Below are 27,405 nucleotides of genomic sequence, written 5' to 3'. Positions count from 1 at the left end.
ACAACTTTATGTTAAAACTTTCCTAGTAACATTTCTTAGTATGTGAATTAGCTAACTGTTTAAAACTTATTTTCTATGGGATGGTAAGCAGATTACTGAACTTGAGGGACTCAAGAAGATAAAGTCATAGCAGGAAAGTGAAATAAATGATTTGTTTTGGTATTTATTACAGAGGATCACAAGGAAGTTCCTTTGCAGCTCTTTACAGAGGGTGAGTCTCAAATGGAACAGCAGTAGAAAAATTTTTAGAACAGATCCAAACCTCAGTAACATTCTAGTCTACTTTTTCAAAAATATACAACAGAGTTTCTCCAAAGAAAAAACTGACAAATCTGATCTACACGAGATCGTACTCAAAATCCAACCAAGTGGCAAGTTTGCTTATTGACCAGAAATGGAATCATATTTAAACAAATACCAAAACACAGAAAAATCTCAGAACTCTGCATTACCTTTCTTTAAAGACCTGCAGTCCTCGGACCAACCCTTCGAGGCAAAGAAGATCATAACGGTTGGCAGGAACATCAATTTTATAGAGAACAGCATCAGATGCACCCTTTGCCCTGTCTTCACCTTTTTCTTTACTTATAATGTCTTTCTCAGATGTCTGAAATTAAGCAGAGATGTCTTTTTAACCTGAAATATCTTAACCTTGACATGAGTGTTATAGTGAAATAATATAATAGGAAATTGTAGAAATTGAAAGTTTAACAGTGTCATTTGGATTTATAAAGCGAATGGACACACTGAATACCAGAAATGATGTAAAATCTAAAAATTTCTCAGATTCAGAGACTGTAATGCAGTATACTAAAAGACAAATTTACTATTAGAATTTGTATTTTAACAAAAGGGATTATAGAAGCACCTGTCTCCAGGCTAGCAGACCCCAGCAGAGAACTGAGACATTTTTAGCAACAGATCAGCAAATGACTTGTCATATCAAGTCTATTCTGAAATAAAGCATAACACATGATGTTCAGATGCCTTTTGATAAACATCATTAAGAGATCAATGAATTAAAATTAAAAAGAAAAATCAAAACAGGTTTACTTGAACAAGATTTACATGGATACAGTTCACAGGGCTAGCAAGCTTTCACAAGTACAGAATCCAAATCAAAACTTTAAATATAATCTAGTTATAACTTAGGTAACAATGTCCAGGACAAATATGCTTTTGTGGATATTGTACAGAAGAGTGCATACAAAACAAAGCCTAACAGATCTTGTAAAATACGTTCAATACATTGTCTGTGGCCATAATTATGCTGCTAAATAAAATGGGGCCAGAGACTGAAGACCGAGAGGCACTGACTCCTGACCTCCATTAAGTACAGCAATATGCCTGCAATCTTTTTGTACATGCTAGAAGGCTTCAACCAACACTGTGCCAGGGAATATGTTGGAAATAATGCAGTAAAAACTCTTAGCAAATATACAAGCTGTCAGTACACTACATCTACTGAAAAAAAGTAATAAATAAAAATGTTACTCACAATTTCATCAAGCTCCAAACCAAACTCAAAGCAAAGCTCATTAAATTCTTCATCAGCTACAAAGAAGGTGAATTGGGGTTAATAAGCAGACTTCAGACATGTATTTTTTTTCTTTGTTTTTAATGTTTTTAAACAATAGAAGCTATTTTGGAAGAAAAATAGTTGTTTTAATTTGAAGATTTTTGCTTACATTTGCATCTGAGTAGCAGCTTCTTTAGTACATATTACATTTATTAACAAATTATTCTTATAGTCACAGCAAGGGCTTCTGAACCCCAGAGGCTAGCTTCACTACTAGCTCCACAGCCAAGTTTGTCAGAGCAACTCTGGCCTGCAGAGATAATGAAAACAAGTGGGAGGAGCAGGCCAGCTTCTGCCAGCAACTACTTTTTTAATTGATCAGCTTGTCATACAGAGGTTGCATCAAATGCATCACAGCATGTAACATAACCCTAATCTGAAAGTGGAGGTTTGCACCTATATGTTTTAAGAACCTACCAACTCCAGAATGGGCCAGACAAACTGCTGCATGTCCCTAAGCAGTCTTTCAGCCAAATAGTTAAGACATGTTTCTAAAGAGCTAGGAAAGAAGGACTGAATGAAAGCATGGTATTAACTGTTTGCTTTGCCTGCTCCCACCTCTTCCCTCTGCTTTTTGGTTTAACCAGCTCCTAAAAGAGACAGTGAAACTTAAACCAGAAGCCGCGATTCGGAAACACGCATTTCTGCTCTCCTAAGCGCTCTGGACTCATTCATGTGTCTAGACAGCGTTCATGTGGGAAAAAGACTGAAGGGCCCAGGGAGAACACGTGGCTCTGACTGGCCGTGGCCTAGGGAACAGCAGACGGCTAAGGAGCACACCGGTACGGACCCCACCGTGTGTCTTAACTCCAGGCTTCCGCTGGGGGTTAGTTCAGCCCCGTGGACACCGGGTAAGCACCGAACAAAGCGGTGCTGTCTGGGGGAGGCTGCAATGCCCCATCATCGCCGCCCGTCAAAGGAATGCCCGGCCCGGGCAGCCGGCGAAAGGCTGATCAGCGGACCGCAGCCTAGCAGCCGCGGTGACCAAAAATAACAGCCCGACAGGCCCATGGCCACCTCCTAAAGCGCAAGTGGAGGATCCCCGGGGTGAGGCGGCCCGCACCACTCACTGTAAGTCCTGCCCAGCGCCTGAAACAGCAGGTCCCGCTTCACGCTGACAGTCGGCATGGTGGCACGCCGCTCGCCCTCACCGCGCCTGCGCCAAAGCACGCCAGGCCCCCGCCACACGGCGCCTCCGCCGCGCTGCCTGAAGGTCGCCCGCAGTTCCTCCAGCCAATGCCCGCCGGACCCATCGTTTCCTAGCTTGACGGTGCGTAGGCAGCCTGGCCGGGCTCCCATGGAACCGGTGCGCCCGTCTCCGTCAATCCAGGAGGAGGCGGACATCGCGCCGAGCACCGGCAGCATTGCGGGCAGCTACTGAGGTGACATTGCCCCGTTGCTAGGGAACCGCCTCCCCCTGTTAGAGGCGTCCGCTGGCGTGGGTGTCCAGGTGCCAGCAGCGTGAGGGGCCGTCCGCGTTGGGCGGGAGCCGACGGGGAGATGCACACAACCGGGACGGCGCCTTGGTGCGTTTTGGGGTGGGTTCTCATCATAGTGAAGCTTTGTTTTTGTCACCTCGGTTACAGGCCGGGAGGCGGCTGTGCGTGTGCAGGGTCAGTTAGAAGCGGCAGGGTTAATCCCCAGCGCCAAGAGATGTAAGCTCTTGGTCAGCCTCCTTAAGCTCTTTAATTCTTAAGAGCCTTAAGCGCGAACGTATGCTGCGGGGGGACGCAAGGCAGGAAGCGGCGCTGGCCGCCCTGAGAAGAGCAACTACCACAGCTTGTCACCGGTGTCCGCACTAATAGAGCCGCGGAGCCTTCGCCCCTGTTGCCTGGTGCCGTGTATTTGAATCGGGGACAGGTGCCGCGGCTCGTTGCTCAGAGCTGCCGCTGTAGAAGCTGTGTCGGACGGCTTTGGGCGGGCTGCGCTGGGGCGGCCGCCTTCTCGTCCCCGCCTGCTGGGGCCGGGCCCGGACCCGGACCCTGCTGCAGCGGCCGTGGGCAGCGCCGGCGGTAGGAGGGGGGGCGCGTTCTGCCCTACAAACAGAGGCCGTAGCTGCCGGTGGCGGAGCGGCGCGGCGGCGGGCTGGAGCCGGAGTCGGCAGTTCCCTGCTTCTCCGCGCTGCTCTCCCGCAGTCAGCATGAAGGTCGAGTTTGCCCCCATCAACGTCCCCCTAAAGAGGAGGATCCAGACAGTCGCCGTGCTGCAGTGGATCTTCTCCTTCCTTCTGCTGGGTAATAGTCTTCCTCCTTCTTGCCCTAGAGAGAAAAGGGAAAGAATCGCCTTTTTCCTTAACCAGCGTCACCTGTGGGCATCAGTTTGTGTCACCGTGTGGTCCTACGCGAGAGCCATCCCTGGGCAGGCAGGAGCATCACACTTCGGGACCTGGGTTTCCTCCCCTTGAAAGCTCTGGATGGCTTTTTCTCTCTTTTGGGGGTCTGTTTCTTTCTATGGGTTTTCTTTCAAATATGATCTTAAAAAACTATTGACCACGTCTTCTCAGTGCGATTCCCACTAAGGTTTTTGACAACTAATGACTCTTTATTGAATGTGAGCATAGAGGTTGGTACGTGACTAATGCTGTTTCCATTACTGATTTTGTAAAATAACTTTACATACTGTAGTTCAATAAAATTCTCATTTAACTAGGTGATGAAAACTCATAAGGATCAATAGTGAACTGGCTTAAATGCAGCCACTTCCCTAGATTTATGAAAAATATCCTTGCTTGCTTTAAGAAACTGTTCATTACAATTTTACTTGGTAGACCTTTTCCATGGATTATTTCTCTCTAGGGAATTTTCTGAATATCTTAATAGACATATCACTAAGTACCCATTCTCAGCAGCAAATCTTGTTTGCATTGGTGGTTAGTTACATTTGACTTGATAAAATGAGTCGCATGATAAGGTAAACTAAGCCTTAACTCTCTGGGACCATATCCATGGACTGTGTTAATTGGCAAATAGTTATTGAACAGTCTCCGTGCACAAAACTGTTCTGAGGTATAGAGTAACTGACTACCTGTGCATTACTGGAAATGCTGGAACACTTCACGATCGTCTGTGCTTTAGGACTTAAAATGAATATCTTCCTTGTGTATCTTGAAAATAGAGTATTGTTCACATAATGCTCTGATATCTTTCAGAATACTTTTTTTTTTTTTTAGGTTGTTAGCACCACATAAAAGATTTGGGTACGTGGGGGAAGTATGGAGAGTACGAAGCACCTTCACAGATTTATCCTTAGCACTTGGCTGTTTTGTTACCTCTAAATTATATGTGCTTGGACTCTAAACAGTTTGTGGCAACACTGTAAATAGCTGGTGCATGTAATTTTCTGTTATTGAATTATATCCTGGCATATACCATTATTCCAGTCTAATGATAATACAGTGGCAGTTCACTGGCAGTGGAAAGAAATAATTTTTTATCCTGGCCTGGTTGCTAACAACACTGCTGCAGAAAATCATGCCCTTCTGCTCTTGCTAGAAGGAATTGGGCTGCAGTAAGTCCACTCTTGCTGTGGTTAAGAGGGAGAAGGCAGCTGTCTTCAGCAGCTGGTGCTGCCTTGGTATAAGTGTCAATATGGAAAATCAATATGGAAGTGTCTTATGGCTGGTTACATTCACTATAGTTTAGTGCACATGATCATGAAAAAATCTTTTGCAAGAATGCTTGAACTTTGGTGGACAAGTTGATTCTAATCATAATCATCTGCTTGTGCTTTTATGGGGATGTTTATTTTCAGAGCTATCCAAGGTGACCTTGGTATTTTGTAGGTGTATCCTTTCAGTCATAGGACAGTCAGGGTGATCTGGCCAGAAAGTTTCACATAGCTCCAGGAAAATTCAGATGCTGAATCCTAAATGACTTGAAGTAGAAAATGGGTTGTTTTCTGATGTCTGGATTGCTAGCGAGTCTTTGTTTTTCAGCCTTTTTGTGCTCTGCTAATAGACAAAATACAGAAACATTGTTTATTTGTAAGCTCTTGAAGTCAAAAGCGACACTTTCAAATCATGCAGGGGAGTGCCTCAGTACAAGTGAAATACTGTGTGAATTCATCACAGGATAGGTTGGAGGGGTAGGTATTGTTTGGGGGTTGATACATGGCTGAAACTCATTTATGCAAAGCAAGATCTTATGTAAATTCAGTCTTATGTAAAAATATCTGCATGTGAAAACATCCACAGATAACACCATATGATAAGTAATGATTCATATTACAGATGCAAGGATTCTGTTTAGAGCAGTGGAAAAAAATAGGGTACTGGCTTAGTTCTTAAAGTTTTACATCTAAGTATGTGATGAGGTACCATAACTTAATAAAATGGACAGATAGGACTAACAGATAAAATAAGATAACTCTAAAAATTTGTGCCCTGAAAGACAAGGGCTGGATTGGTTAATGATGCCCTTTAAGTCTGGGAAGTGACATGTGAAAACGTGATTTGGCACATAAACTCAGCTGTAAGGGGAATGTGAGTCTGTTGCAGCTTAGAATTGATAATGTGACTTGAATAGACTGAAAATCAAGTGCTGATTTCATCTTCCTGGCGAAGACCTTGAAGAGTGGCTGAGTTTGATGTAAAAAGCACATTGTGTTGGTGTTTGTCCCTTGCTCTCGAGGTTTGTTTGTTGTAATGCTGCTTGGCTTTCTGAGATCACAGAATTGAAGACTGACAATGCCCTCTTGCTTTTTTGACTAAAGTCTACTCACAGGTTGGCCTGAAATGCATCTATGCAGTGGTTGTTGAAGGCTGTGAGTATCATCATCACTTGTAGAAAGAGCAAACTGGTCAAAAATACTGAAAAAATAGCTGCAGCAGCACAGCACAAGCAAGAAAGTTCTGCTTCTTCCTGCAGCATACTGTTGTAGGCTGGGTCTGCACCACAGATATATTGCTTCTGCTGTAGAGCACAAGCAGAAAAGACATGTCTCTGTCTCCAAAAAGATGTACAGATGTGCACAGAATTTCATTACATACAAAAGAACCTCTTTAAAATTCTGTGTGTAAGCTCCTGTGCTTCCCTGCTCTGTACTGCAAGCTGCCAAAATTTGCCCCCGAACAGAAAAGACAAGTTTTCACTGTAGCAGTGTTATCCACTTCTATTATGTAGGGGCATGACACCAGAAGCACAAATAAGTTCTGAAATACTGTGATCTGTCTCCAAGAGCTTCTGGAGTAGATGAGGGAAAATTCCCACCCAGCAGTTTCCCACCGTGTGCCAGCTGAAACTGCCATCTGGTTTTCTATCTTATGTGCTCCAAGTGCAGCAGGCTGAAATAGTTCCATGAAAAAGAAGAGTGTTTTAAGTAGGGTACCTTCTTTTAAAAGATGACTGGTATCAGCTTGGAGTCTAGAAAATTAAAGCTATGAAAAATGGGAAATGCTAAAGCGATGCTGTTTCTTGCTATGTTAAGCAGAAATACAGAACATCTTCAGGCTGAAGCATAATTTCAAGTCATTAGTGTTTCACTGTAGAAATGGGAAATATATGAAGCTTTGCAGTTTCAGAGTATCTGCTTTAGAAAACAAGCTGAAACAGACAATTTTGATAGATGTAGTTTTATGCCTGTAATTGCTGCTGTTAGAGATTCCCCATTTGGCCAGGGGCTGGCAGTCCTAGGGCAGGTTTGTCTCTGTTCCAAGCTGGTGCAACACTCACGTCATGTGTGCTTGTGAAGCTGTGTGCTAACACCTGCTTGTGATCAATCTGTGCTGTTTTACAGCCCAACCCCAGGCAGAAAGTAACCTGAAGAAATGAAATCTCCAAGTGCTTCTGAACCGACTGGGGGTGAGAGTACAGAGGTTGCATCACTCCCATGTTTTTACTGTAGGTTTCATGATACATATACATAAAATAAGTTGTCCACATCAGTGAATGAAGTGGATGTACCTGGTGTTTAGCATGGAATCTTTGCTTTTAAGCTTGGAAATATTTTCCTTAAGAACTTTGACTGAGTTAATTTTGCTGTAGTTAATAGTAGGTTTGATACCTTCCTGTTACAAAACTGCATAGGTTTTCTGTTTCTCTTGCAGTAACTGAGCAGCAATTTCCCCTTGGTGTATAGGTGTGCTGCAGGGGTGAGCTGTGCATCTCAGTACTACACATCTGTGAGTGAGGTTCATTTGTGTCAGTAGGTGACAGTACCTAGGCAGGAGGCATGAGATTTGGTTTAAGTGCGGCTTTGCAGGTGCTTTAGTCTTTTGTTTGTCTTCCTCTCTAATATATATAAATCAAACCACAGCATTTTAGAGAAAACAAAGCTAGAAGGTGAATCTGTGAGCTTCTCACCTGCTAACTTCTGTGCATGTCATGTGAAAAGAGACAGTGGAATTTGAGTGTGTACAAAATTAAATGTGGGACTAGGTAACTTGGGTAGAATGGAAGTGTCTTGGTCCAGACAATGAGAGATGGAAATGAGAGTGAGTTTAACAATCTGAGAAGGACACCAGGATTTAGTTTTGGGACAAAGTGTTAAGGGAGAATGGTGCATCTTCCTGTGGCTTACTTTTTAGGTCCAGCAGTGACACGCTGGTCTTCTCCTTACTAGACACCTAGGAAGTGACTGTTGTGCATACACCTCTGTGTTTATTTGCAAAATACCTAATGATACAAAAGCAGTACATAATAAAAGGTGTACTTGAATATGCATGAAGCCACAAAATAATATGCTAAAGACAGTGGTGTATATTAAAGTACATCCTGTTCTCTAGTGATTAAACTTATATGTATGTAGTGTGTAGGATGAAGCACTTTGTTAATTGATCTTGACTGGGGATGGGGACAGTTTTGAGTTGTGGATCTGGCTTCCCCAATAGAATAGAAATGATGAAACATTTGCCACAGAATGAGACATTGCTGCTGGAATAATAAATGACTTGTGTGTTGAGAAAGCAGTTGTCAGTGTAATGAGATAACAAAACATCATTGCATGTTTGGGGAAAGGGTTATCTTGTGCTGGTTTAGTTCATCAGCTGTGGCTGGCTAATTTAAATTGTCTCATGCCTCCTTTTTTTAAAAAAAAACCTTCTTGATACCCAAGGAAACTCAGTGAAGCTGTATGAGCCTTTCCTAGCAAGCTGGCTGGTATTGCTACTTGTTTTGCTAGTCTGTATTTGTCTATCCTTGAAGCTTCTTGCTGGCCTATGGGTAGGGACTGATGTGTGATCACAGAGAATAATAGGGTACTTAGTGATGCTTGACTGACTAGTAACTCTAGGAATGCTACCTCTGTTGCCTGCATCTTATGGAGGGAATTTAACCATGTCTCTATGTTTATTTTTTGTATCTCTTGAGAATAAGAGAAAAATAGCTGTGCTGTATCAGGACAGAGGCCCTGGCTCGTCAACCTGTGTGTGAACATAACTGATAGCGAATGCCTAAGGAGAAATAAAAGAAACAGGAAGTGCATAGACTAAATTTGGCATGCTGTCCTGGGATTTGGTAATCACTAACTTGGGGATTTACTCTTCCCAGACCACACTATCTACAAGTCAATAGTGCCTAATGCTCTTGCCAATGGAAGCTCTTGCTTGGGAATTGGAACCAAATTCCAGAATAAACAAGCCTCCAAACCAAGGGTTTGTATTTGTTATCACAGTAATGTTGAAATGCATCTTCCTTGGTAGAAATGTTCAAATATCCTTGTTCAAATATTACTTGTGACCAATAAATTGACAAAGGCCTTTTGCTACAGGAGACTGATACTTGTTCAGCAGATGCTGACCTCCTTACGACCCTGATCAGTCCTGGAGATAGCTACCAAATTCCTGTGGACTTTAACAATTCTCCAGTTAGTTTAAGTAAATTCTCAGCTTGCTTTTTGTGGAGAGTGCATATCTGCCATGGGTAAAATGTGATAGCAAGTTCCAGTGGTCCTGGTGGAAATCTGTATATTGACAGAATTGCACAGACTAGTTGGCTCTAAACAGGATAGTGCTAACATTGACTCTTTTCTTTTTAAAGAGGCTTTGTGTGTAAAAGCTGGAGAGCACTACTCTGCAGAAGCATGAACTTGCTTACTGTTGTTTTGGCAGGTTGCCTCCTCTCAGGTGTTGCCTGTTGCCTCAGGTCTTCCTTTGGTGGGGCTGTTGGAGTCCATTTGCCATATGTGTTATTTCATTAATATTTCTATCCCTTTCTTTACTATTTATAAATATTTCCAAAAATTAAGGCTGATTTTTTTTTTCTTTCTTTCCATGATTAAAGACTCCACTGAGCAGGGAAAATATTTTAATAGCAAAATCAACTTATCAATGGTACCTTAATGGATAATAGAGAGGAGCAGATGTTCAGTAGGGATGAAAACATCACTGTGTTCTCCTAGTGTGTTCCCTCCAATGTTCTCTTCCTCAGGCACCCAGCTCAGAGGCATTGCTCTGAAGACTAATGGCAATGAAAGGGCAGTTCTGTTGTAGATACATCAGTGTGGTTGTTGCAGAATATGTCATGTTTCATTCCTGTCCCTACCCCCATGGCTGTGGGTATAAGAAATCAGCTTTTCACCTTGCTTTGTGTATTGGTATGGGCATGTTCTCATAAAGCCCAGAGAAGTACAGCATTAAAAATCACATCTCCACCTGTGTATTTCCTGTAATGCCAGTGGGATAAGGATGTCCTGTTTATCATGTCCTCTATGGCATGAGGTTCACATTGCGGAACTTTGAAATTCTCTAGCTCATTTGAGACATAGAGCACAGTGTGTTTAGAGAAAGCATTGTGGAGGGCATGTAGTAAACAGCAGGAGCTGGCTTGTTCAGACCTGTCATGAGCTGTTGAGCAGTCTGGAGGCTTTGGTGTGAGGTGCTTTGCATGGCTTTATGGGGTACTATGGCCTGTAGTGCTGGTTGGATTGAGACAAGCACCCTGCCCACTTGGATACACCTGCACTGACTGGACATGGTTTGCAACTGCCCTGAGAGTAATGGGAGGCTTTTCTTCCAGTGAACAGTCTTAGCTTTGGTGAGCTTCACAATAAATATTACTCAAACATTTATGACTCCTTACTAATTGCAGATACATTTGCTAGGATTGCCTGTATTTCCTCACTCAGTGTGGTGGTTTTCTATTTCCTGTCTCTGTGGTATTTAACTATTTTGTGAATTTGGTGCCCACAGCTGTGAACTCGGGGCCTATTTAATGAGTGAAACATCAGATGTTCAAACATCATTGGGCAGGATGGCTGCCAGTGCTTCTAGCTAACACTGTATATAATATTTTTCATTGACTTCTTGCAACAGATGAGTATCTGCATATTGTAGATGGGAAAATGGAGGAAAAGGGACTTGCCAATGTTGGCTGGCAAACTGGATGTTCAGAGTCCCATGGCAGTGATTTGTCTTTTAATTGTCATTTCCTTCCTCCCTCACCCCCATCCCCTTCCAATACACCATAGAAATATTTTCAGAGCTCAAGAAAACTCAAGTTCAAGCAAAGAAGTTATGCTTACAGCGTACACTACATTCAAGGAAGCAATGATGAAATGATGAATTCCAAGTTGTTTGCCTTTTGCCTGGAATTTGCTTATGAATTTAGGAAAAGTAGCTGCCATTTATTATTCACTGTGTTCTTTGAAGGAGAAAACACTGGTTTTGTGTTTAATAGGCTCATTGGTTTTGAGTCACCAGTGTTGAACTCACCTTTCAGGCTCTTAATGCATTGAAATAATGAGGTATGGTGAAAGGAATTTGCTTTGCATGTCTCATTGCGAATGCAGTAATAAATCAGCTTTGTCCTACAAGATGCTGAACTCCCCTTAGGAAGTGCTGACAGCACACTTATTTCCCCATACCTTACATGCATGCAGGAACGTGTTCTAGCTGAAGCAAAGCAGCAAGCTTGTTGATCTTGTGTATGTTTGTCTGCATAGTATTAAGTACTGCTATCTGGCATTTCTCACTGGTTTAATTAGCTCTCACAGCAAGGATGCTTTGATCCAAACCATTTTTCAGCTATTTGGCTAGGAAGCAGATAGTAAAAAGCCATTTGATTCTGAGCCCCCCCCCCCCCCCCCAAAAAAAAAAGGAAGGGTAGGGAATATAAGTGTTTACCATTTTTTTTTCTTGCATAACAACTTGAAATTAATTTATGGCAATTAAAAAAAATTCTCATACTTATTCAAACTTGGACCATGAACCTTGATAGCCTGTCCAGATCAGCAGTTCCTAGAAATTGCTGTAGTTTCAGCATCTCTTCTTCAAAGACCAGGTAATGACTTTCTCTCAAAATATTTGTGCCCTGCTTTGAAGTGTTGCCGGTATGGAATTCCCAGTGGCTTTTCCCTCTGGAGCAATGAAATTGAGTGTCGTCTTTCACCTATGCAACTTGTCTTCATTAACAATGTTCCCTAGAACTTATTGCAGCTTTGGGAGATTTCCACATTGCCTTTGGAGGTCTGTGAGCCTCAGCTGTGGTGTTTTTCTAAAGCTCTTACTGATGTGCTTCTCTGGAAGACCAGGTTGCCTATTTAAGCAGGAAGCGATGAGGTTCTGTACTGATGGTACTGAAGAATGGAGTATCCCTCAGAACAGTAGATTTTATTTCAATTCTGGTTTTGATTATGGCTGTTGCATTCTCCTTCCTTGGAGCAAATGCAATTCCTGATTTTTTTTCCTGCTCATTTCAAGCTGGAAATAGGAATGTTTACTCCTTTGTTTCCTGCTCACTCTAACCAGAAGCTTTGCTTGCTCTGTCTACTCCTGGTTTCTGCAGTAGTTCTCACTTCACCCTATGACAATATATCCATCTCTACTCTGAAGGCACAGTCAAACTAGGCACAAGGGCAAGTTGGCTGGAGTTCAGAAAAAGTTAAGCATTCAGGGTGGAGGAAACAAGAGTGCCTACAGGCCAAGTTAAGCTCTGAATTTTAGCAGCTTGACACCTGCTTGGTACAGGAAATCTGCTGTGAGTTTTCCCCAAGTAATCTCTGTTGAATGAAGCTGATCTTCATGAGGATGAGTGGGTTTTACTGTTTGTTTGTCTGCTTATTTTAAAGTTTTCAGTTTGGGTAATATTTACAGTGTGTTAACCAAATTATTGCCTGAAGTACTGCTGTTGATTTTCTACTGTACTCTTTACTTATGTATTAGCTCAGTATGTTTCACTGGTGCAACTCTTTTTAGGACATAACAGGATATTGCCCTCAAGAAAGAAGCGAGTCAGTTGTGGGACACACAAAGTACTATTTCTGCTTTGTAAAATACCACAGAAAAATGCCTGTTTCTGAAAACTCTGCCCATTGAGACTTTCCTGTTTTGCTTGCCATTGTATAAATACATGGTGCTAAAGCCGTGGCTCCCTTGCAGAACTGGAATTTGGCATCTGCTGAATTACTCTGATCTGTGAGCCTGATGTGTTTTGTTCACAAGACAAGAGCAGGCTGCTGTAGGGTGTACTGCAGAATGGAGAACAGCAGGTACTGCTTTATTGTGCTTCAGCCAACTCCATTCATAGCTGCATGAGTTGCTGCAAAAGCGCAGAATTCTGCAAGTCCTACAAAGATAAAGTTTCCATAGGGAGTTTCCCTGAGTTTTGGGTTTGAGCTCCAGCTTCTTCTGGCTCTTTGAATTGTACGCTTCCTATGTATTGTTTTTGTAGTAGGATGTTACAGTTAACCTGAGTCTGAAAGTATCAGGACTTATAAAACTGCCGGTGTGTTCCACAGCAGTGGTGAGCTTCCACTTACATGGTGTGTTTAGAGGCTGAAGTGGAATCTCCAATGTTTCTGTCTTGTCTAGTGCATTTCCTTGGCCAGTCACAGCACAGTTTTCACAGGGGGTAGAACTGTCATCCCTATTTTACAGATGGAGAAGTTAAGAAACACAAAAGGAAAATGATTGCACAACACCACTCTTTAGAAAAGAGAGCTTGCTGTGGCCCCCTTTCTCCTCTTTCCTTCCCCAGCTCTCCTCCTTTCTCCTTCCCTCCTTGCTGGCTGGAGCATTGCATCTTTGCTGGCTTTCTACTTTTATTCTGCCTTAGTTAAAACAGATGCTCTCTACCAAACATTAGTGTTCACTCTTACCATGGGGAGAAGATAAGCATTGGCCTTCAGCTCATGCTTTTGTTAAAGTAAGCCATCATCTTGGGCTTATATGTCCAGTTGTGCAGTAGAGTAAGCAATACACACTTGTAGGTGTTTCACCCTCAGTGCAACAAGATTCACGCAGTGTGGAATAAGCTAACTTAAATTTGTATGCATCTCAAGTAGCATTCCTAATAAAAATATCGGGGCTGGGAATTCAAGGTCTTAAAAGGAGGCAGGTATGATTAATGCTTGTTGTGGTTTCCTTTTATTTTTGTCTCTTTAGCAGAGTTTTGCTGTGGATTCTTTGTGATCCTGATCCTGGGCAACTTCTGGTTCCTTGCTGTTCTGTACCTGCTGTGGCTGTACCTTGACTGGGAAACGCCATGCACAGGGGGCCGACGGTCACAGTGGGTGAGAAGTTGGACTGTTTGGAAGTACTTTAGGGAATACTTTCCCATTCAAGTGAGTAAAAGGTTCCTCACAGAACTGTATGCATTGTAACAGAAACAGCTTGAACAGCTGTGAGTGTGAATAAACATTTAAGACTCATCTTTGGTAATATTCTAATACTTATGCCAGGGTGAACTTAACTTGTGTTTAAAACATGGGAAGTCTGAGATTTAGTGACAAGAAGAGGCAAGGGCTGATTTTCTACTTTGTGATAGTAGTACCTCAGCACAGTAAATGCTAAACATGATATCTTGAAGACACATCTATTTAAACTTATATCCCCCTGTAATACAGGACAGTGCTCAGAGGGAAATGAATTGTCATCGGTTCTGTGTCCTGTCAATGTACAATCTCCATATTTGTTGTTTTTGAGAATCCTTCTGAGGTAAGTATTATGTCCTCCACTGTCTCTATTTTGCAGCTTATAAAAACTTCAGATCTGAATCCAAATCACAACTACTTATTTGGCTTTCACCCTCATGGAGTCCTGGTAGCTGGAGCATTTGGTAATTTTTGCACCAGTTCAAGTTTCAGCAGTTTATTTCCTGGCATTACTCCATATCTTCATATCATGCCCATCTGGTTTGGCTGTCCCTTCTTCAGAGAATACATAATGAGTGCTGGTAGGTAATAGCAGAATGTTTCGGTTGTTGTTCTGTATTATAGCTTCTGCTTCAAAGGTAGGGTCTATGACTGTACCTATAAATGGTAAGTAATTTAACTTCAGAAGGATCAGCACTGGTGCTAAATTAAGTATCTGCATTATGATAAACTTGCTGCAAAACAATTAAAGGCTTTATGAATAGTTTAACAAAATTATATCACTGAGCTTTTTTTTTTTCCTTTTTTCTGAAAAAAACCTAAACCCAACCTCTGCTGTTTTTTCCTTCAACAGCAGTACTACATACTAGGAGAAAAGGTCATATTGATTTACAACATTACTTAATCATTGCACTGACACTTGTAAAACAAATTGAGAAGTCTCTTACCTGGAGGGAGGTCTTAAATCCTACTCATTACAAGTATTAATTACCTACTTCTGACTGAGATCCCATATTGCATGTTTGTATAATTTTAATGGAGATGTAAACTCTAAAGACAGGAACCTTATGTCTTCTCTGTTTTGAGTAGTATTTGTCATAAACCGGTGATATTCATGACTGGTACTGCAGTAATGAAAGATAAAAATAACAATCAATAACATTTGGGGAACAGAAGAATGTATAATGAAATTAAGACTAGTGTTACCCCCTAGTGACCTTTAACACAGGTGTTATTTTACTTAAGTTCATTAGACTAGAGCATTTTAGTAAATATGGTCTAGTGCACAAGACTAGGTCTGGGAAACAGAGATCTAGCTCTTATTCCTGACTGCAACACAGATAAGCTATTCAGTGATTTAATTTGTAGAAACATGCCTAGGATGATGTTCAGAGTAATACCAGAACTGCATATCTATGTATACTTCAAAATACCAGAGAATGCCATTCCATGCAAATGTGTTTCTGAGGGGATTCTTTCAGGCTTGCAAAATTAAGGGATTGCCTAACCTGGAAGTCTGCTTTACACTTTGGCATCCTACCCATAGGAACACATATTTATCTGCTAGATGAGAAATAACATGAGTAAGAAGCATGCTAAAAAGTAGTCAGTATTGTAGCTTGTTTTTCACAGGTATGTAGCTGATAAACCAGGGGGGACCTTTGGTATAGCACAGGTTATCTGTCAAAACATAAAACACTTGCAAAATCTTCTGTGTAGTAAAAGCCATGCTCCTAGCACGTTGTTTTTTTTTCTCCCAGTTCTTTGCTCCCTGTCTCCAAAGGCTGACAGGCTGCAGTTGTTCTCATCAGGAAAGGCTGTTGCAGCACTACTGAACTCCAGTGGGGTGGGGGAATAGTGCCCAGCATGTGGGTTGACATCTCTGCTTCAGCAAGGGAGGTAAATTTGTCCTGGGGAAGGACAGTGTCTCTTTCTTTCTCTTCCAGAGAAAATGCATGCCGATGGATGAATGAGTACGACTCTCATTATTTGTGACTGTCGGGTCAACTGCATGTTTCAGTCACAGTGGTGACTGAAGACATATATGGCAAGTGGAAGTAGCTTTTTACTGAGGTCTGAACTTGCTCCAGTAGCAAGCTATTCCTCTTGATGGCCAGCTGTCAAAACTAAATCACAGTCATCTTCCCTTTCTTGTGAGATTTTCATAATACACACTAATGTCCTTCACAGGAGAAAAAGCAAGCATGTAACAGGATATGAAGTCTTTGCTTAACATCCAGAAGAACACGCTTTGATACTAGCACTGTAAAAACCAGCAACAATGCAAACTAGACTTGATCTCTGAATTGTCATTTCAAGTATAGTAATTCAACACAATGTAATTAAACATGGCTTCTGGGTAAATGGTGCTACTCTGAATATTTGAAGTAAAACTTAGGGCACAGAGGAACTCTGGAGGGGTTAAACACATTTCTGTTAGAAGGAGGATCTTTCAAAACACTAAGTTCAGAGCAAGGTCTAAGTCAACAGGTCTGTACAGAAATGTGCCTCTGATTAGAAAAGTACCAGGATCAGCAGGAGTACCAGGAAAGCTTCATTTATTCTGCTGTTTTAGCCTAAATAGATTAATGAGTGCAGGTACTGGTTGCTAGAGCGTGGTACAGTCAGTGGGAATAGTATAAGTGAACATTTTCTGCTGCTTCTGATACTATTGTGCCATTGCCTTAGATGGAGCTGCTGCTTTATTGCTTTGGAAAGAAAGAAGGGGATCAGCCTGGCACTGTAGAGCCATGTTTGAGTCAACAAGTCCTCTATTAATTCTGTTAAACCCTCTGTGCTTGTGTTTATATGCACCTGCTGTATGGCTTTAGCTGCTGCCTCTTGATAGTATCTGCTGCCATTCAACTCTTCTGTTCTTGGGACAGAACCTCTCTGAGGGGCAGCTAAGCTGGTAGAAGAGCACACTCTTCCCTGAAGATCTTAAAACTCCTCTGATAGGCAAACAACATTTAGCTCATCAGTGTGAAATCAAAGGACTTGGGTAAGACCAAATATGTTGCAAATTAAGGGGGTTGAACGCAAATCTTTGAAACCTGTCCTGTGTTGTAATAATTTTGAAATACCATTTAGATAGTTAAAAGTATTTCTTAAATTCCACTCTACTTGTACATGAAGATCCAGTGGTCACTCTTATAATGTTTGCTCCTGAAGGCATGGTTTCTGCATCCAAGGAGAGTGTCTCATATGTGCTCAGTAACAAAGAAGGCGGCCATGCATCCATCATTGTGATTGGAGGAGCAGAGGAATCTCTGAATGCACATCCTGGAAGTTTAACATTGAGCATCCTCAAGAGGAAGGGCTTTATTAAAATGGCCTTGAAACATGGGTAAGTTTCCCATCTGGGCTGGTATAGCAAGCGTGCTTTGAATAAAGATTGATTCTTAAATATACTTCATAGAACAGAACAGAATCGTAGAATAACTTAGGCTGGAAAAGACCTTTCAGATCATCAAGTCCAACCCTCAACCCAGCACTGCCAAGTCGGCCACTAAACCACATCTCTTAAGTGCCACATCTAAATATCTCCTGAGATGGCAACACAACCACATTCCTGAGCAGCCTGTTCCAATGCTTGACAACCCTTTCAGTGAAGAAATTTTTCCTGGTATCCAATCTAAACCTCCTCTGGAGCTACTTGAGGCCATTTCTTCTTGTTCTATTGCTTGTTACTTGGGATAAGAGCCTGACCCCCACCTCACTACAACCTCCTTTCAAGTGGTTGTAGAGTGATAAGGTCTCCACTCAGCCTCCTTTTTCCAGGCTAAGCAACTTTCACCAGCTTCATTGCCCTTCTCTGCACCCGCTCCAGCACCTCAATGTCTCTCTTGCAGTGAGGGGCCCAGAACTGAACACAGGATTAGAGGTGCAACCTCACCAGTGCCAAGTACAAAGGGATGATCACTGCCCTAGTCCTGATGCCCACACTGTTACTGATACAGGCCAAGATGCTCATGGCCTCCTTGGCTGCCTGTGCACAGCCTGGCTCATGTTCAGCCAGCATCTCATTTACTGTGAAAGAAAAAACATGGTTGACTCTATAAATAGAGATGCAAGGAAAATGAATGCTCAGTTTAAAATGACTTACTTATGTACATTCTCAAACTCATATAATTAGATTTTTAAAAAGATACTTGTCTAAGAACTTGCAGATGTCTGACATAGGAGCCAGTCTGTCCACCTAGATCCAGGCTGGGAGTGTTGCAAACTCCCTTTGACTTATCATAATTTGTAAGCTGTAGGTGTTATTAGCATATCTTGTTTTGTTTCAGCATATCTTGTTTTGTTTCAGTTGCTTTATGCACTAGCAAAGAGTAAGAATTATGAAACTGTATTAGTAAACCTTGGCTGTTACTGCTGAGTGGAGCAGTCAGTCTGTTATCTGTTTTGTAAATTAAGAATTTATTATATTAAAATTGTTATATTAACATAGAATTTTATTATAATTTTGAGCAAATAAAAATATAGAAAGTTAAGTCCTCTTTTATTAAATCGCTGAAAACTGTAATCTAGGAAGATTTGTTTTCACCTTTAGTTTAAAGATTTCTTTTGAAGGTAGTTATTTGCAGAAGTAAGTTTCTGGGAATTTTTGGTGAAAATCTCAATTTACACTTTACACAGTATAAGCTATTGTGTTTGTTCTGGACTGGTCTAGATGTCTTGTATACTAGAAACATTGGAACCAATGGCTTGTTCTTGCTAAGATCTCTGAACAGCTCCCAGGATTGTATATTGGCATGTGAAGCAATGAGGGGAAAAAAATAGTTTTGAGAAATATGTAACAGATTTTTTTAGGCTATTAGCTAGAAAAAAGATGGGCGCTGAGAAGAGGAGCACTCTGTCCTCACACAGAATGCTAAGGTCTGTTTTTTCCTAGAAACTGCTCTGTCCAAGATTCCAAGGAAGTTTCTTATACATATCACTAGAAGTCTCATAAAGGATCTGTTCTCTGATAGAAAGTAACATTTTTGTCTAATCTGTAGCCAGAAACAACACTTGTGTCTTTAAATTAGGGCTTCAGTGCCTGAGTCTTTCCTCGATTTCTGCTCAACTGTTCATTAATCTAGTGGGATCCTAAAAACTACCAGTAGCTTTCATTTTTTAACCTTAAAGGTTAGAAGAATATTTAGGTGTCTTTTTCTATATAGTGTGCACATAAGTATCTGATCTGTCAGATTACAAAGGTTGGTGTTTATCTCTCATCTAAACTGATTGGAATTGAGAAACTAGATACACCTGTACCTCTCATGGCCTTGATTTCAAAAGCATCCCCTACACACAAGAAGATCAGGAGACTTATAAAACACAGGAATGGCCCACTTTTTTCTGTATGAATTCTTTTTGTTTCAAATAATTGTTCTCTTCTTTCTTAAAGAGGCTTAGTTGTGTAGAGCCTTCCACCAGGGTGATAATGCCTGTCTCTGCCTGACTTCAAACATACACCTCACACATGGTCACCTTAACCACCAGGCTACAAGTCATTCTGGATCTGAACACTGGCAAGAAAAACTGCTCCTACATGAAGTGTAGAAATCCTGACTTTGTTTCTATACAGTGGGGCTAAGGGACAGTATGACTAACAGATTTGCAGCATTGTTGGCAGTCCTGAGCTCTTGCCAAAGACTCTGCATCCAGTAATTGCTTCTGACTTTAACATTTTGTTTCTAACAATTAAGAAAATCTGAAAAAACCTTCCAACTCACACAGAAATGGAAGGGTAAGGGAGGTTTTCAGGATACAGATGAGAAGAACCACCTGCCATCAGTGCTTGCATGTTTCTGGTGCTTGTGATCTGCAGCATCAAATACCAAGATAGGAAGGGGCAGTGGAGAGACCTGTGCTCTGGCTCCTGTGCTGCCAGCACAGAGAAGCTGTGGTTCCTCAGCTAGGAACTCATCAAGTGTGGTCTGAATATGTTAGCAGAAGTCCTCTGCACTTGTTGAAAAGACACTTTGATCCGAGGTAATAAAGGTATCTGATATGTAGAAATCCTAAAGACATGAAGCAAATGATGAATCAGCTAACTTGCTTTTAGTTTCACAATCATAAGTTACTTATTTCTCCGTCTCAACCTCCTACATAGCATCTTGCAAAAGCCTTCACCAGATTAAAACAAATCCCACAGTCTCAGGGTGCTATTGCACCACAAGATATTCCTGTTTGTCTTTAGTGTTGTAGTAAAAAGTGGAGTATTTACACAGCCATAGTAGGTACCAGGCTTTCCGATATTTCCTTCATAGGTGGCTGGGTGGTATGTGCCCTATTTGAGAAAGAACCTTTGAGCAGACACTAGTCAGAATAGTGAGTGGAAATGATAGTCTTTGGGAGTCCTCAGGCTTGAGAAGCTGTAGAAGTGGTGGGTTTTTCTTTTCCTGATACAGGTGAGGTTTGATTGTCCACAGTACTTTCCAGCCAGCTCTGACCTCAGTGCATCCTCCTCAGGTGTTCAGAGTGCTGCAGTAATTCATCCTGACAGTATTATAGCAATGCTGATAGTTTACAGTAAGGTTTTTCTCAAAGCTAGTGTGGGCTGAATGGAGCTCAAATACAGAAGCTAAGACTTAATTAAAGCAAATAAACAACCTCTGTATATTTCAGAGATTGCTTAGGAATACCCTGCTCTATTTTCTTTAAACTCTGTAGAATAATATTTGATGAAACTAAGCATTAATCAAAAAGCCTACTGCTGTCATGTTTTTAAATGTAGCAGTAGTTTTTCCTAATGGAGAAAACTGCACTGATTCCATCGGCCTAAGTAATTTTTTCCAGGAGCTAGTCGGTGCCTTTCCTCCCAAGCCAGTTCATGAGCTGAATGAGAATTCATTAGGCTATGCAGGAGCTAAAGTGAGTTATAATTTCTGTGGGCAGGATCTGACCTCTGTTAATAATGGATTAAGGCTGGTGTTTTCGAAGAAGCCTGGCGGAAGCAGGATTTCACTAGGAATTGGACAGCACAGGAATTTGGCATTGCACCCGTGCCTGTGAGGATGTCTGGGTTTTATCATGGTTTTTGTGCTGAAATCAAGTGCATTCATTGCTCCAGTCAAAAGGCAGAGGAAAGCCAAGATCTGGTTTTGATGCCACCCAGCTGGGAGCATTATAAGGTTAGCAGTGAGACTAAGTGGAACAAGGGTGGACTTGCTGAAATAGTGGTGGATAAGATCATACTTATGATATATACAGTTATTAATTTTCATGATTATGAGCAGTCATAAAAAGTTGTGATGGGTACCAACCAGATAAATACTGCCCACAAGCTAGTTGTATGCCAATCACTTCTTATTTTTATAAACCCCAAAACAGCCAAGGCAGCCAAAAAGCAAGTGCATATCGGAGTCCTGAGTTGAATGCTTGATGAAGTCTGGAGCTGCCAAAGCTTTCTGTGCTGGTTATTGTGAAACCATTTCCATGCTGCTGATGTGAAGCATAGTGCAAGTGCAGGCTGAAGTTGGGTTCTCAGTGTGTTCTTTGTCTTATAGGGCTCATCTGGTCCCAGTGTTTTCCTTTGGTGAAAATGAACTATTCAAGCAAGTTGCAAACCCCAAAGGGTCATGGCTGAGAAATGTACAGGAGAAGTTGCAAAAGATAATGGGCTTTGCTTTACCCCTATTTCATGCTAGGGGAATATTTCAGTACAGTTTTGGCTTAATACCTTACAGACAACCTATTAATACTGTTGGTAAGTTTCCTGTGCCTTTTCTAATGCTTTTCCAAATGTTTAGAAATGCATAAGTGTGCTACTAATATCTGTGTAAACTTATAAATCTAAGGGAAGCAACTGGTTGTTGTGCATCTTAAGTATGTGAGTTTTAAAATAATTTTTTCTTTTTAATTCCTATTCTTCACCAATTAAAAGGGGGATTCTTTTCTCCCTTTCCCCTTTAAGTCCCAGGCTAAATCTTATTAATCATTCAGTTATTCACAGGCTTGTACCCTCAGCAGTTCTCAGAGAAACCCAAGGGTTGTCCAGTCTGTACCAGAGGGCTGCCACAGCTCTGAAGAATCTGTCACTGCAGATTCTGGATGTTGCAGTTGTTTTCGTAAGATGCCCAGCACCTTCATTTCTTAGCCCTGCAGAGAAACAGCAGTTGGGTATCTCAGCTGATGCAAGGCTACTGGAAGGAGCTGGTACAACCCTGACCTGCTGCTCACTGGGACAAGGGAACAGAAAGAGGAGGGAAGGGAGAGGGCACCTTGCGGCAGCTCTGTCACAGCCCTTCAGCAGGCTGCTGCTTACTTGGCATTGCAGCTCCCTAGGGTGTTTCCTTCCCTTTTGGTTTATCCTAGTGGAAGGATCCATTCCTATTTAATTGAGAGCATGCATGCCATGTCAACACACAGTTCGGAAGAGGTTTGTATGTTCTACAACATTTCCTTGAGCTGATGACATCAAGGCTGTTCTGTAGCTTAAAATGTCTCTTGAGGCCAATCTTCATCATTGTAATATTTACGCCAAGGGCTCCACCTCCAGTGAGGAGGTAGCCTGTGGCCAGAGCACTGGAGTGCTACAAATCGGCAAGACCACAGTCTTGCAGCAGAACTTGTTGTATGATCTCATGAAATGTTTTACATTTGGTGTTTCTGTTCCCTCATGTTTGAAAGCTATCACTGTGTCCCTGCATTCCTTGAGGTGGGGTGGAGGGTCTTGATGTGGATCAACATGGCTTTGAAAGTGTTAACTCAGCTCCTGAAAGCTGCAGGGTCACATTGAGCTCTACTCAAGCCAGTTAGCCATGCTGATCACATGGCCAGGTATTAGTGAGCTTCCTCCTGGTTCAGAAGCCCTGAATTGCATCTCCTAAAGCAAGGAAATGCAATTCAGCAAAAGCAAGGTTTGTGAAGTCTGAATGTTTTGGGCTTGATGAGTGAAGTATTCTTGTTTTTCCAGAAATTATTACTGCTTTTCAGAAACAGAATCAACTCTAAAATAGCAAATTAAGGAGGTTGCTTAAAGCTGCACAGAAAATTTGAGAGATGAGTGTTGTTTTCAATTCCACAAGAAATCTCCACTCTCAGGAAAAGAGACTTGCAGAAGGGCTTTGGGGGGGTTTGGTGTTTCCAGTCATCCTTCTGTATTGAATGCCTCATTGTATTGAATGCACATTGATATCACACCCCCTAAGATATTGCTCAATCCAGGGCTGGGTTCCCACCCCTCGCCACGTAAAGTCTGAATCTCAGCACCGTGTAGGGCCCGAGAACTGTTGGCAGCGGAAGCTGCAGCAGGAAAGTGCAGAATCAGCCCCTTTGTGGTTCTGGCTAGACTTCCCTTTAGTCAACACCATCCAATCTGAAATGGCAACATCTGTTGAAAGGGATTTTCAGATGCCTTTGTAAAAGCTCCTGCAGGGAGGGTGCTTTTGACTCTCTGCTTTTCTACAGACTTCCTCTGTAATCTCAGTTGGGTCTGTTAAGCTTTCGGTGTCTCCAGTGCAAGAACAGCTGTCAAAATCTGTAGTGACTGAACAACATAAGGAAGACTGAGATCATGGGAAGCTTCTCTCAGGATATCACAGGCTTTTTAGCTAGAGCTTTTTGTGAAGGAGGAGGCTGCCCTTTGGACTTCTATGGCATTACCTCCTATGCTGCCTCTTGCTCTCACACCAACAGAGGAGGTAGCAGGCTTTGTGCAGTGCCTGGAGAATGTTTCGGTTGGAATTGTATTTGTGGGCAACGGATGGTTCAGGGGCATCTTACAGGGTCTGGGGATTTTCACGTGCTCCTGCTCCCAAGGCTGAGGTAACCAACAACACTTCTGGCACTGGTGCAGCAATACCCATTTTGAATAAATTGGAAGATAATCTGTATTTCCTTCAGTCCTGTTGGTGTCGCTGTGTGGTTGAGGGTACCACTGTCCTCTTGGGTATGTCCTTCACATTGGATACCTTTCTGTTCTGATCTGAACAGTAAGATGGTGACAAGGTACATTTTTTAAGTACTATTCTAAACTTGTGGGGTACTACCCTGATTGAAAGACAGCAAGCAAACAGCTCATGGGATTGCATGTTGAAGTGTAAACTGCTCCTTCAAGTTAGCTATTAACCCTCTTCTTGTTTATTTTTCTGCTGCCAACCTGAAATGATGGGGTTTTAAAATGAATTTTATCTGAACTTGAACAAAAGGAAGTGGAGAACCAGACCCAGGACTCAGGTTTGTGAAAGGCAGGATCAGGCCCTGGGGTAAGAGAATTGTGATTCTGCCACCTCACTGGGAGCTGTGGTGGAGCTGTTATAGGAGGAAAAGCAGTTCTACTTGAAAAGAGACGTCACTGGAGCTAATGCTGCTGTTGTGTTTGATTTGCAGTGGGAAGTCCCATCCCTGTAAAACAGAACTTGAACCCTACCACTGAAGAGATTGAACAGCTACATGCATTGTATCTACAGAAACTAAGAAAGTTGTTTGAAGAACACAAAGGAACCTATGGGATCCCTGAGCATAAATCTCTCATCTTCGAGTAGTTCGTTACAATTTGTGATTCCAAATCCCATGGAAAAAACAGTGTATGCTGAAAGATGTCTTTCTTGCAATCTGTATTTTGCAATCTGTAATTATTCTTGTGTAAGGAATAATTTTAAGAAGGGATTATTAGATGATTTATTGATTTTTATCTTAATCTTGGGGGGGGGGGGGGATGGAAAAATCCTTAGGGTGTGAGCCTTGAATCCAGTACTGTTTTGAGTTGTCCTTTTAGGCTCATCTGTACCAGAAATGCTAGCGAGAGTCTCAACACAGATGTTCTTGCCACCATGGTACCTAACCATTGCTTGAGCAGAGGAAATTGCCCCAGTGTGGCAGAAGTTAAACCCGACAAGTCTTTGATTAGACGTTGAGAGACTTTACCAGCATGTATCAAACATAACATCAGGTTGTTCTCGGAACATCAGAAAATGCTGCTGCTCTTCCATAGAAATGAAGACGTATGTTTTCAGCAGACGGCTATTACAAGCCATTTACATGTGAATTCAATAATAAATAGGAGCTTTTGGCCCTAAGTGGGGTATAGACAAAAGTGGTTTGTCCAGGTTATGGAGCAGAGCAAACCTATTTGGAGAACAGTGTGTTGAGTTTTCTGTATGCATGTATATGCTGGGTGGTGGGAAGCCCTGAATGATGTGACTTTTTTGGACAAGCTGTGCTTTGGATTGTCAGTTTGGAAGATGAAGCAGCATTGTTTGGTAGTTCCAGCCTCAGAGGAGATGACAGGCACAGGACAGAAGTGTACCAAGGAGCCTAGTGGGGGAATCATATAAACTTTAGATCTTGTGCACATTAGAAAGGATCATATCCCAAGCCCTGCCACAGAAGGAAGTGGAGCCCAGCTTGTTCAGTCTAGTTCTGCAGCTTCACCACGGAAGGGGTGTACTTGATATATGCCTCTTTCTTCCCCACTGATAGATGTAGAAAGTTGTGTTGCACCGTGACCGTGCATGTTTAACCTGAGCTAAAGATAAGGATTGTTTCAGCTCTTGGAAGGGCATGTGTCTAGGGAGGTCAAATACAGTAGGTTTGATACCTGGGAAGAGGTGTCTAGGGTCCTGAGGACTGTAGTACGTGATGAGCCCTCAGCCAGCTGTGTGAAATGTTCTTTGGATTTGTTTTTGTGCTGCCTGCCCCAGGAGTAGTAGTGCTGATTATTTATGAAAGAAGAATTTGGAGTCTGTGTCACTGTTCTAGATCATCTGCTCTAATGAGATATTTCCTCTCATTCTCAGTCTGCTCTTTTCCCACTACCTTGATGATACAGAGGCTCAGGATGTAAATTTTAATGCATTAGTGGAGGGTTCAGTATGGGAAGTAACAATGGATTGTTGTTGATCAGATTAGCCAAAACTTCTAGGGAACTATGTCAATTCTGATTTTGGGGCAGTATCTGGTCCAGAGGTTACCCTACAAACAGGCTTACCTCTGAATTCAGTGAGCAAATTATCTTTGGGTTCTGAGTACCTTCTGTAACTGGCATAGGTGGAACAAGTAGGGATTGTGTTATTGTGACTACTGATACTTTCATTCCTTTGTAACACAGGAAGATGGAGAGAAAAAAAGAAACCAAAATCTTTAAGCTACTTAAATGCATCTTGTTGCTTGGTAACTGCTTCATATTGCTTATGGAGGCCCTTCCAAACTATGTTTTATTAACAAATTTTCTAGTGTACCTAGGACTGTTGTAGCATAGAGTATCAGTCTCTTAACCTGATGGGCAAGGTGTCATCAAAAATACTTACCTCTGTGTTAGCATGTGGATTTGTGAAACAGCCCTGCAATACTGAGCCCAAAGGCCAGACCCCTGGAAGCCATAGACCCATTATGGCTAGTGCAGGCGTCAGTCCTGCCACTGCTGCAGCCATGAGGAGGCTTCCCGTGTTTGTTAGAGTAAGCATCAGCACAGTCTTCAGCTGCAGCTCATGCTTGAGAAAGCATGCTTGACCAAGCAGCTAGTAGGAATGGTGATGCCCTCTCCCCCACGGTGATGAAAAGAATCAGGTAGTGCTCAGATTTCTGGTGGTATGTCCACACTCACTGGGGCCTGCTTTGTCCTGTGTTTCTCTTTGTGCCTTCTGGTGACACAGACAATCCCAGGGAAGCCAGTCATCTACAAGCAAGCTAGGTGCTCTGTCTCCGTACCATGCACACACTGCCTCCCCAATGTGCTCAAGGTGACACTGCCTGTTCCCTTGAGGGTGAACATTTCTCTGCCAAATTTTGTTTACAGACTCAATTCTCAGTAATTTTACTTTTGAACTACAAAGCATATTTTCCACTTTGTAACTTTTTATGGTACCTGTAAAATATGAATGTCTGTTGTTTCAGTGATGGCTGTGGCAAGGAGATGAGAGATAATAAAAGTTTGTATCGAAGTGCGCTTGTGTTGACTGCTATGCAAATATGTATCACTGCTGTTGGGTAAGGGCTTCATCCCTTCGACCTTAGGAGCCTGACTAAGCACAAGAGGTCATGTTAGTCCAGCTATAAGGCTGCAGTCATAGCATGCTGAGGAGCTGGATGGGGGAAGATGGATTGATTGCTTGCTGCAGGCTCCTTAGGCATCACCTGCAGCCAGGCTCCTGCTGGAAGTCCCAAAAGGTCTGAGGAAGAAGTGGCCTGTGTCAGGAAAGGCAGAGCTGTGGGACACAGAGAGGACCTGGAGCATGGGAGGGTGGTCACTCCTCTGAGGAGCTGGTGAAGTAACAGCTTGTGGAGTTGAATTCAGCTTGAGGGTAAGTTTGAATATTGAGTGAAACTTACATCAAGTCTTAGTATCTGTACCCTGGAAAGAGGAACAAACC

The 27,405-nt window shown here is 42.2% G+C and overlaps 2 protein-coding genes across 2 annotated transcripts in view; one reads left to right on the top strand and one right to left on the bottom strand.

The window, feature by feature from the left end:
• The window catches only part of FARSB (phenylalanyl-tRNA synthetase subunit beta), a 42,021-nt gene extending 39,254 nt beyond the window's left edge, over positions 1 to 2,767 (bottom strand). The window contains exons 1-3 of the mRNA XM_061453036.1: positions 2,650 to 2,767; positions 1,499 to 1,554; positions 453 to 607 (exon numbers count right to left, since the gene is read on the bottom strand). Coding sequence (XP_061309020.1) covers positions 453 to 607; positions 1,499 to 1,554; positions 2,650 to 2,707 — 269 coding nt within the window. The 5' untranslated portion in view covers positions 2,708 to 2,767. The remainder of the gene's footprint in view (positions 1 to 452; positions 608 to 1,498; positions 1,555 to 2,649) is intronic.
• Positions 2,768 to 3,168: 401 nt separating this feature from the next.
• MOGAT1 (monoacylglycerol O-acyltransferase 1) lies at positions 3,169 to 26,979 on the top strand. Its single transcript, XM_061453035.1, has 6 exons — positions 3,169 to 3,813; positions 13,896 to 14,074; positions 14,484 to 14,685; positions 17,276 to 17,450; positions 21,601 to 21,800; positions 24,425 to 26,979. The coding sequence occupies exons 1-6, from the start codon at positions 3,720 to 3,722 to the stop codon at positions 24,577 to 24,579; spliced, it is 1,005 nt and encodes a 334-aa protein (XP_061309019.1). The 5' UTR covers positions 3,169 to 3,719; the 3' UTR covers positions 24,580 to 26,979.
• The last annotated feature ends 426 nt before the right edge of the window (positions 26,980 to 27,405 follow it).

Source organism: Pezoporus flaviventris, unplaced genomic scaffold (genome assembly GCF_033815535.1).
Source record: "Pezoporus flaviventris isolate CSIRO_AGI_PZ_B2104156 unplaced genomic scaffold, CSIRO_AGI_Pfla_v1 ptg000013l, whole genome shotgun sequence".
Classification (NCBI taxonomy): domain Eukaryota; kingdom Metazoa; phylum Chordata; class Aves; order Psittaciformes; family Psittacidae; genus Pezoporus; species Pezoporus flaviventris.
This window is presented reverse-complemented; position numbering and strand designations above follow the sequence as displayed.

Coding starts and splice junctions, on each gene's coding strand:
- MOGAT1 (XM_061453035.1), top strand. CDS start 3,720: ATGAAGGTCGAGTTTGCCCCCATCAACGTCCCCCTAAAGAGGAGGATC. Junction 3,814..13,895: donor CTTCTCCTTCCTTCTGCTGG/GTAATAGTCTTC, acceptor TTGTCTCTTTAG/CAGAGTTTTGCTGTGGATTC. Junction 21,801..24,424: donor ACAACCTATTAATACTGTTG/GTAAGTTTCCTG, acceptor TTTGATTTGCAG/TGGGAAGTCCCATCCCTGTA.